This window comes from Microtus ochrogaster, unplaced genomic scaffold (genome assembly GCF_000317375.1).
Source record: "Microtus ochrogaster isolate Prairie Vole_2 unplaced genomic scaffold, MicOch1.0 UNK44, whole genome shotgun sequence".
Taxonomy (NCBI): Eukaryota; Metazoa; Chordata; class Mammalia; order Rodentia; family Cricetidae; genus Microtus; species Microtus ochrogaster.
The window spans coordinates 2,650,949-2,662,130 of record NW_004949142.1 but is presented as its reverse complement, the minus strand read 5'-3'; the positions used below and the strand labels follow the sequence as shown (position 1 = coordinate 2,662,130).

The 11,182-nt window shown below is 47.7% G+C and overlaps 1 protein-coding gene across 1 annotated transcript in view; it reads left to right on the top strand.

Annotated features, from left to right (window-relative positions):
* Positions 1-11,182, top strand: part of Cd300lg (CD300 molecule like family member g) — a 31,759-nt gene that overhangs the window by 586 nt on the left and 19,991 nt on the right. Inside the window, exon 2 of the mRNA XM_026790185.1 lies at positions 6,534-6,723. Within this exon, the coding sequence (XP_026645986.1) occupies positions 6,534-6,723 (190 nt within the window). The remainder of the gene's footprint in view (positions 1-6,533; positions 6,724-11,182) is intronic.

Here is an 11,182-nt window from a genome sequence, read left to right as displayed (position 1 = left end):
GCGGCGCGGGCCCGGAGGGGAGGAGCGCGGCCCCGCGGCCCCCTAGCAGCCCTCGCCCCGCGCACGGACCGCTCCCGGTGGACACCTGCTCCGCCGAGAATCCGATTTTGCAAACATTGATTGAGCGCGCTGCAAGTGCCAGGCACTGTGCCAGGGACTGAGGCTTCAAAGCCGATTGAGGCAGAGAGGCTGCACTGGGACATTAGCAAGCCTAACAGGGGGTGGGGGTGGGCACCCCGCAGCAGCCCGGCCAACCCGCTGCAACAATGCTGCGTGCTGCGAAAGATTTATCGGTGCACGCTGCCCTGGGGGACGGGGAGGAGCGAGGGAGGAGAAGTGCGGCTGGGAAGAAGGCGACTGGATTCTGCGTGGGTGGGAGGGGGTGGGGCTGCATGAAAAAGGACTAATGTCCAGGGGCTTCACCAAGGGAATGAGCTCCGAAGTAGCTGGCTTCTATTGTGCTCTCTCTGCCCCTACATACTCTTGGGATCACATGGTATTAGCCCCAGATACAGACACCAAATTTTTTCCTCGCTTCTGTTGAGGAAACTGAGGCTCGGGTATTGAATGTGTGTGCAGGAGCCAGTAGGAAGGTATCGCTGATTGAGCAGGTGGCTGGGGATCTTAGAGGTTGAGGCGTGGCCTGGTGGGTGTGTCCCCTCCCCTCAAACAGTAGCAGAAAAGAACATCGCATCGCATACTAGGAGGGTTGGGATACACATGTTCGGGAGAGGTAGTCTGGAGAAAGCTCTTGTAGCTTGCAACGGACAAGCAGGCTGTGAGAGTCAGCAAATGTCACTAAGACATTTTCCCCTCATCCCTCAAATATCAGCCACTCCAGTGTTCCTCAGATTGTCGTGTCTGTGAGCCACCTGAGGCTTGTGGGGCAGAGTAGTATCGGCCTTGTGTTTCTGACAGGCGCCCCATGATGTGATATGGATAGACTGCAGGCCACATTTAGAGTAGAGAAAAACTAGGAAATGGCTTTTTGTTTGTTTTTATTTTTATTTTTGGTTTTGAGACAGGATCTCACTTTGTGCTCCTGGCTGGCCTGGAATTCACAGAGATCCACCTGCCTCTGCCTTCAGAAGGCTGGGATTAGAACAGGGCGCCACTACACCCGGCCACTGGAGTGTTTCTACTGGTGCTTAACTTTGAAAATTAGCAAAAACCAACTGATGCTTTCTTTATTCGAGCACCAACAAAGGATGTTCAGACAGTGGTTTTGTGCAGTGTGTGTGTGAGTGTGCACATGTGTGCATGTGTGCACGCACACACGTGTGTAAAGAGAGAGCACTCAGCCCCTACCTCACACCATACACAAAAATTAAATTTTTAAGTGATCCAAAAATGTAAGTAAGTTGACACAACCCCAAAGGGGAACAATATAGTAAAATACTAGTGTAGGCACAGGTTTCTTAGAAAAGATTTTTTTAAAAACTGCATCAATGGATGGGATAAAAATCTGAACCGTGGGGCTAGAGATGGCTCAGTGGTCAAGAGCACTTGCTACTCTTGTAGAGGACCCAGGTTCGGTTCCCTGCACCACCTCAGACCTCTCACAACAGCCTGTGACTCTGGCTCCCTCCGGCCTCAGCAGGTGCCCTCACTCACTCATGTGTGTACTGCACAAGACACATCCACAAATAAATCCCCAAAACAAAAACCAGTTATTAAGAAATGAAGAGACTGAAACCAGTCCAAGTGACTCATGCCTGTAATATCAATGTTCTGGAGGCTGAGGCAAGAGGATTGGTCCAAGTTAAAGGCCAGCCTGGGTTACATAGTGAAATTCCAAAAGCTTGTGTCAAAAAAGTCAGAGAGAAAGAGGGAAAAAAAGAGAGGGGAGGCTGAAGGAAGGGAAGGAGGGAAGAAGGGAGGGAAAACGGAGAAAGAATATACAGACATGGTTATCTCAATCCCTGTTCACTATTTGTGGTCAGACATTGTGGTACAGGCCTGTCATCCAGCTAAAACAAGAGGCTTAAGACAGCGAACCCAACCGCACACCTTTAATCCTAGCACTCTGGAAGCAGAGGCAGGTGGATCTCTGTGTTTGAGGCCAACCTGGTCTACAGAGCGAGTTCCAGGACAGCCAGGGCTACACAGAGAACCCCTGTCTCAGGGTGGTGGCCAGGGGTGTGGGGAAGATGGCAAGCCCAGTGTGCTACACAAATAAGACACTGTTTCCAAAAAAAGGGGGGCAGGAGGGGGAGGCATTGTGATGCTGGGGAGATAGCTGGGAGTGGGGGAAGGGGAAAGGCATTGTGATTCTGGGAAGATAGCTCAGTGCACGTTGTGAAAGCACAAGGACTTGTGTCTGAGCCCCAGCAACCACACGTAAAAGCTGGGCATGGTGACATGTGCTTTGGAGGCAGACATATGCAGGTCTCTGATCTCACTGGCCAGAGAGCCTATTCTAATTGGTGAGCCCTGGGTCCCAGCAAGGACAGCTCCTGAAGAACAACACTGAGTTTGCCTTCTGCCATTCACATTTGTATGTATATGCACACTCACAGGCATGCACACACACTCACACACACACACACGCACGCATTCACGCACAGGAAAACCACAAGCTGGGAAGAAATATTATCTGATGAAGAACTTGTACCCAAAATAAAGAACTCTTGCTGTTTAATAATAAAAAGGCAAGAAGCCAAAAATATTGGACAAAAGACACACGCACGCATTTCACTAAAGAGAATACACAAATAACATATTGCCATATGGGAAAATGCTCACCCAACATCATTCGTCATCATGGAAATGCAAATTAAAACCTGTCAGCTCCCGCTGCCATAACAAAATACCACGGGCTGGGTATAATAAATAATAGAAATTGATTGCTTAGGAGCTGGAAAGCCCAAGCTGAAGGCGCAAGTAGGATCATGACGGTGGCACCGTGTGTAAGCATCCTTCATACACTAAAAAAAGCGAGGACAGGAAGGAAGGGACACTGTGTTCTCACACAAAAGACAAGGGTGCTACTCCCCAAGTACCGTGTTAAGGACACTAGGTACTCATGCCTGTCAACCGGTGAGTGGATAGATGGCGCTGTGTATCTGTACAGTGCTGTCCAGGTTTGTTCTACTGTTGCTGTGATAAACTACTCTGCACTGGAAGGGTCTTTTTCAGGCTCACGTTCAAGGGCATGGGACATCACCGTGGGGAATTCAAGGCAACTGGGGCTTGAAGCAGCTGGTTACATAGTATCTGAAGCCATGGGGCAAACGGTAAGAAGTGTATGCTACTGCTGCATTCCTTTTCTTGGTTTATTCAGTTCAGGATCTCAGGCAGGGGGGGCTGGAGAGATGGCTCAGAGGTTAAGAGCATTGCCTGCTCTTCCAAAGGTCCTGAGTTCAATTCCCAGCAACCACATGGTGGCTCACAACCATCTGTAATGAGGTCTGTTACCCTCTTCTGGCCTGCAGGCATACACACAGACAGAATATTGTATACATAATAAATAAATAAATATTAAAAAAAGAGGATCTCAGGCAGGGATCCACAGTGGGCAAAAGCTTCAACAGTTAACTCAGTCAAGATAATCCCCTGCAAACATGCCCAAAGAATTTCCCCAGAACAGGCTGGGTGGCATATGCCATTCCAGCACTTGGGAGGCTGAGTCAAGATCAGGAATTCAAGAACAGCCTAGGCTACATGAAACCCTGTCTCTAGGTAGAGATGGGAGTGGGAGGGAGATGGTTGGAGGCATGGCTCAGCAGTTCAGAGTGTTTGTATTTTATCATGATGACCAAATTTCAAATCCCAGAATCTACACCGAGTGGCTCAAAATACATGTGACTGTAACTCCAGGTATTCAACACCCTCTTCTGGCCTCCAAGGGTATACACACAGAGAAGCGCGCACGCGGACACACACACACACACACACACACACACACACACACACAAAATATTAAGACAAAATCTTATCAAAAGAAATAAAATAGAATTATATGTGCATGTATATGTCCTCAGTGCAGGGGCTATTTGAGCATGCAGATTAGAGGAAAAAGCAATCAAAGAAAGAGAGAGATTTGAGTGGATGAGAGCTCAGAGTGAGAGCTGAGTCTCACCACGGACAGGAGATTCAAGGGCAGGGTGGATGAAAATGACCCAGAAGCCAAGACATGAGTCAGCCAGCCAGAGCTAAAGTGCCTGATGCAGAGGTCATAGCAGGAGGAGCTCTGACCCCAAAGGGATGAAGGAGTAAGAGAGAGCTGCTTGTGCACCAAGAGAGTATAGGAAGCCGGATCCAGAAAAGAAAGATGCCAGCAGTTCCGGAAGAGATGGCAGAGACTGCCTCCGGCTACAGGTGCTCCTGGCTTGGCATGGCAGTCAGCCCAGGCTCCAAAGGGAACGGGGAACAATTCCAAGAGAGGAAATGGGCTCGAGCCCAGACGGGCATCTCCAGGTGAGCTGAGTCAGAGAAGGACAGCTACAGCTAGAATTCTCAGTCTCATTTGCATCTCAGTGAGAAGCCGGTGGGTACACATGCCAGCGGAAGAGCACCCGATTAGTGCGTGCCAGCTCCCTGCAACACACTTTAAAAAAAAATAAACAAAAGTTTGGCATTAAGTTCTCAAATATGCACACAGGAAAGTCCCTAAGCCAAACTCCCAGAGCAATAAAACCAGAACACCTGTGCAGCCCACACCCTGATGGAGAAGTAAACATTGGCAGCTCCCAAAATCCCCTGCAGACCTCTGGCTCACAGCTTCCGTGCTCTGATTTACGGCTTAATCATAAAGCATGCAGATGCCATACATTGCTAATCAGCCTGGTCCATTCTAGACCTCCCAGAACGGACTCTGAATATGCCTCACTCGCCAGCAGCTTCCGTATACTGTTCGCAGTGGATCTGCGCTGTTCCGGGTTGTGTGCTCTTGACATTTTCTCCCGCTCTGCCATTTCTTTTAATATCATCCATTCCACCAGTATTTTTCTTCATGAGCTTTGCTTTTGGAGTCATACGTCTTCTTTCCCAGGGTTGGGAGTTGGTAGAATGCCTGCCTGTACACACACACACAAAGCCCTGGGTTCTATTCACAGCACCACATAAACCAGGCATTGGGGCACACACCTGTGGTCCCAGCACCTGAGAGGTAAAGTTAGATGGGTAAGTTCAATATCATTCTCAGCTACAAACTGAGTTCAAGGCCAGCCTGGGCTACAGGAGACTCCCAAAACCAAAACAAAACAGGGGCTGGGGAGAGGACCTGGTGGATAGAGCACTTGCCACGCAAATGTGGTAGCTTTCCTGAAGAAACCGAGGAAAGCCAGGCATCGTGGGACATGTTTGAAATCCCTGGGCTCCAGTGGCTAGGAAGGGAGATGGGGAGGCGGGCAGAGATAGGAGACACCCTGAAAGTTTGAGCAAGCCTTGTATACACAGTTGGGAATAATATCCCGTTCAAATAAAATGGAAGGCAAAGATTGACCTTTGACCTCCACACATGTGCTGTGTTTTAAAAGGCAAAGAAAAGGACACTCTTCCTCTACTCAAAGTCCATGAAATTATTCTCTATTATGTTCTAAAAGTTGTACACCTCACCCCATAATTTACGCAGAACTAATTTCCATCTCTCTCTCCCTTTCTCTATCTCTCTTCCCACTTGTCATCAATTAATGTCTATACCGTGTGTCCCTTAGGCCCAGACAAAAATCACCCATGCTCTGAGCCACAGGCTCTAACACCTTCCATATAGCAAACCCTCACATGGGCCTGAAGAGATGATTCAATGGCTAAGAGCACTTACTACTTGTGCCGGCTAGTTGTGCATGTGGTCATTTTTATTTTGTTTGTTTGTTAACTTGACACAAATTAGAGCCATTTGGGAAGAGGGAACCTCGACTAAGAAAATGTGCCCCCACCAGACTGGCCCGTGGAAGGCTGTGGGACATAGTCTTGATTGACGGTGGATATGAGAGGATCCAGCCCATTGTGGGTGGTCCAACCACTGAGCAGGTGGTCCTGGGTGCTTGCTTTCAGGAAAAATTGAACCCCCATGTTCCGGAAGAGCTGCTGGGACTCTTAACCACTGCGCCACCTCTCCAGCCCCACTATAAGGTTCTTAATTGGTAATGTCCTTCCAGATGATGGCCTCGAACTCACAGAGATCCTCCTGCCTCTGCCTCCCGAGTGCTGGGATTAAAGGCGTGCACCACCACCGCCCGGCCCACACATCATTTTTTAAAAATGAATAAATAAATCTTTTGAGAATAAACACACACAAATGTATCAAGAATGCATGCCATGTTGCTTCAGATTCAGAACCTCTGGGTAGTGATTTATCTATCTTCTGTCATTCTGGGTTTCTCGTAAAATGTATGTGAGCCATGCTCATCCCTTCCCTGGCTTTTTATAGCCCCTCTTTAATTTCACTGCACTTCACTCTAGTTGCAGATGCCAGCCTGGCTTCTTCTGAAAGATCTTTCCATTAATTAGGAGTTCTGCCCCTGTCTTGCTCGCTTCCAGAATCACCCATTGGATCTGTCGATATTCAATTCCCTTGCTTTTCAAATCAGCCGTCACTTTTCTACTTTGTGGTCCCTGCCAAAACTTTTAAGCTGGAATCCTGCCTCCGCGTGCTCAGTGAGGAGTCCCATGCTGAGGCTCTTCCTGCTGTCTTCAATATCTGTGGTCCTGGCCAGCCTGTCACCGTTGCCCGCCGTCTCTGTGTGTCCTTGCGGTACCATCTGGTGTTCGCTGAGTTCGGTAAATCTTGGATCATATACTGGGTCATAGTGGGGGAAAAAACATTTGTAAAGCACAACTTGAGACTAAGATTGATGCTAATTTCCTCCAGGAAGAATTTTTCACTGGAGTCTTGCAGTGCTCGTGGGTAAAGATAAGAAGGATCCAGGCTTGGAACACTTGTAATTCCTGATCAAAGCTTAAAGTTTGAGGGCCTGTGAGATGGTTCAGAAATGTTTGTTTGCCATGCACGTACTGGCTTTGTGGGAGCCTAGGCAGTTTGGATGCTCACCTTACTAGACCTGGATGGAGGTGGGTGGTCCTTGGGAACCCTGATTGCTCTTTAGGCGGACGAGGGAGGGGGACTTGACTGGGGGAGGGGGAGGGAAATGGGAGGCGGTGGCGGGGAGGAGGCAGAAATCTTTAATAAATAATAAATAAATAAAAAATAACAATTAAAAAAAAAAGAAAGAAATGTTTGCCACACAAACCTGATTCCCCGAGTCCAACCCCAGAACCCATGATGAAAGGAGAGAACTGACTCCCGAATGTTGTCTGCGGATCGTGAGATGCGTGCCATGGCATGTGCGTGCCCACATACATATATACACACACCTCAAACACACACACAACAATAATAAATAAAACCAGAAAGCATTAAGTGTCCTAGGAACCCTACCCGACAGGGCGCTGAATGGAAGTCCACCGTGGCCTGGGATATTTGTGATTCTCTCAGAGTGCCTGCCCTTGGAAGCTTTAGATTCCTACCTCTTGTCCTCCCCCCCTCCATCTTCTGAAGTCTCTTCTTCAGCACTGCAGGCTGAATCCAGGGCCTCGCACATGCTCAGCAAGCATGTGACCACCATGGCTACATCTCCTGCATCAGTGCACACTCAAGGATGAATGCTCCTGGCAGGCTGTGGCCACGTGGCAAACCCTCACACTCTTCCTCGTTCTTCATTGCTAACAAATTTTTAAATAACAGCATAGGCTGTCAGTCTTTTCCAGAGGTCTTTGTTTTAACGAACTTCTATTTTAGGATAATTTGGGGTTTACAGAGACGTTTCACAGATAATAAAGTCCCTGAATAGCCCTTACTGCTTCTTCTACTGTCAGCATCTTACATAACCAGGACATATTTGTCAGAGCCAAGAAATGAACCCTGGTGCATTATTGCTAACGAGACTCCAGATTTTATATTATTATTTTGCTGATTTCTTCACTAATAACTCTTCTGTGTCCTGGGATCCAACCCAAGGTACCACATGGTATCTAGCTGTTAATGTTCTTAAGGAGATTTTAAAAAATACAGTCATCTCTCAGCATTGACAGGGCATTAACTCTAGGAAATCTGCCTCATATTTATAAAAAAATGAATGCCCAAGTCCCTTCTATAAAATGGTATTGTCTTTACGTGTAACTTGCACACATATCATCCTTCAATGGCTTCAAACGCCTAGTACAATATGAATGCTATATCAATAGTTCTTCTTCTCTATTGTTTAGAGATAATGACAAGTCCATTAGAGACACAGCTGTCATAGGTCTGAAGAGCCAGCCCTGGTGACACAGATTCTTATCAAAGCTATTTGTGACACCGAGGAACGAGGATTGCAAATTCCAGGCCTTCTTGAACTATAGAGTTCGAGTGAGCTCAGAATTTGATTTTGGTCAGGTTAGAGATGTAATTGTGATAGGGGGCTTACCTATAGCACGATTAATAAAAACCCAGAGACAGGTATTGGGGTTCAACCTGAAGGTCAGAAAAGCAAAGCAGCCAGCCCCTGGCTCTTACCTCTACCTCAGTCTGAAATGGCGATTCTGCCTCCAGGAATCCCGGAATGAACTGTGTGTGAGAGCTGTCTCCCCTGTTTTATATTCCTCTCTAGTGCTGGGATTGAAGATGTGCACCACTACCGTCCGGTTTCTATGGCAAACTAGTGTGGCTACTAGGATTAAAAGTTTGTGTCACCACTGCCCAGTCTGTAAGGCTGACCAGTGGGGCTGTTTTACTCTCTGATCTTCAGGCAACTTTTATTTATTAAAATATAAATTAAATATCACTACACCTACCTAACATTTACAGGACCTACGTTTGATCCCCCCCCACGGGCACACAAGTGTAGTGGGCAGTGCCCACCTCTCATGCTCTGGAGAGACACTAAGAATCTGATTTGTGAAATGGTGGGTCCTACTGCAGAATCTGCGCCATGTCACTCTGTCCACATTATTCAATGGATTACTTGGCAAGTAGCAAATTCAAATTTTTCTTTTATAAATTTTTTTAAATTTATTGAGACTAGGCCGGGCGATGGTGGCGCACTCCTTTAATCCCAGCACTCGAGAGGCAGAGGCAGGTGGATCTCTGTGAGTTCGAGACCAGCCTGGTCTACAGAGCTAGTGCCAGGACAGGCTCCAAAGCCAGCTCCAAAGCCACAGAGAAACCCTGTCTCGAAAAACCAAAAAAAAAAAATTTATTGAGACTAGAGATAAGGCTCAGTAATTAAGAGCACTTGCTGCTCTTGCAGAGGACCCAGGTTCAGTTCTCAACACCCACATGGTGGCTCACAACCATCTGGAACTCAAGTTCCAGGGGATCTGATACTCACTTCTGCCTTGGACACCAGGCAAGCATGGGGTACACAGGCAAATACTCTTGCATGCTAAATGTAAAATAAATAAATCTCTTTAAAATTTTTCATTAGTAGTGTAGGGGTGTGTGTGTGTGTGTGTGTGTGTGTGGTTTTGCTGGGGATCAGGCTTGGGTCCTGTACATTTTAGGTAAGTGCTCTATCACGGAATTATACCTCTCACCATCTTGCCACAGCATGCCTACCAGAGGACCACTCCGTGGAGTCTCTTCTGTACCTCGTGTGGCTCCGGAGGCACAGGCTCAGAGAAGCAGGTTGGCAAGGCCAGTGTCTTCTCCGGCTGAGCCATCTTGCCAGCACCTAGCTTTCTGGATTTGTCTTCCCCCAAATATCTCCATCTGATTTCTTTTGAATCGCAGATACAGAATCCACAAGAATGAGGCCAACCACTTCTCTCTCAGCCGGCCACTGAGACTGGTGAGCTTTCTGTTCCACCATGGCCACCCTCCCCACGGCTTCCTCGCAATTCTGCTCCTCCGCCTAAGAGTCACTGGAAGAGTAAACACGCAAGCTTAATATTCTCAGATTTGTTTTTAGTGCCAGTTGAAACACTGGGTTCGCACCTGCCAGGGATGGGGAAGTTGAAACTGGCACAGAGGGTGGCGTATGTGAGAGAAAATCACACCTGTGTGGTATAGACTGCGCCACAACATCCCAACAGCGGAACACACAAGAGTCTCTCTCGCCCACAGGATGTCCGCGGCAGACCTGGCAGCTATCTAGGACAGATTCCTAGAGTTAATGGCTTCCGGTCTCAGGGACCACAGGCTTTGTTAAGAAAGCACCTTCCCGCTACTGCTGTCTCCTTCTGTAGCGCAGCGCCCGCTGGGGCCTCTTCCCAAGTCTTCACTGCTTTGACTGTTGAGCGTGGAGGGGAAAACTAGGCATATATCTTGGAGCCTCCTTGTTCATTTTCCTGGGAGCCTGCCCACTCGGCGCATGCTCAGCTTTTCTGTACTGTGGAACTCTGTGTGTGTTAGAGAGAGAGGGGTATCCACAGTTAGAAGTGTAGCCTGTTCCTCCAGAGGATCTGGGCTTGATTGGCAGCACTGAGTATCATCTGTAAAGTTAGTTCCAGGGGAATCCAACACCTTCTCAGGCGCTACACCAACAAGGAGCACAGATAACTCAGGCAAAACACCCATATACAGGCAATTAAAGAATGAAAACAAAGGGCTTGAGAGATAGATCGCTGGTTAAGAGAACTGGCTGCTCATCCAGTAGGTCTCTCAGTTCAAGTATGGGCAACTACATGGTATCTCAGCAATCATCTATAGGGGACCTGATGCCCTCTCCTGACGTTCAGGTGCACGTGCAGACAGAGTCCTCATATACACACATGAAGTAAATCTTTTGGGGGGGGGGGTCTAGACAGGGTTTTTCTGTGTAGCTTTGGAGCCTGTCCTCACACTCTGTAGACAAGGCTGGCCTCAAACTCACAGAGATCCGTCCGCCTCTGCTTTCCGAATGCTGGGATCAAAGGCGTGCGCCACCACCACCCAGCCACACCATGCCTTCTGAAAAATGTGTAGTTACATAATCTGTCTTTTCAGAACTCAAGGCAGTAGCCCTTTGGAATCCTGAATATGTATCTATGGTAAGTTGTACATACTTTAATTCCCCAAACTCTGAAAAATGAAACACATCCATTTGCCAAATTTTATTTTTTTTGAAATTTGTTTTATTAACTGTGCTTTATTAGCTTTAAATTTGTTTTTTGTTGTTGTTTTGTCAAGAGAGGGTTTCTCTGTAGCTTTGGAGCCTGTCCTGGAACTAGCTCTTGTAGACCAGGCTGGTCTCGAACTCACAGAGATCCGCCTGCCTCTGCC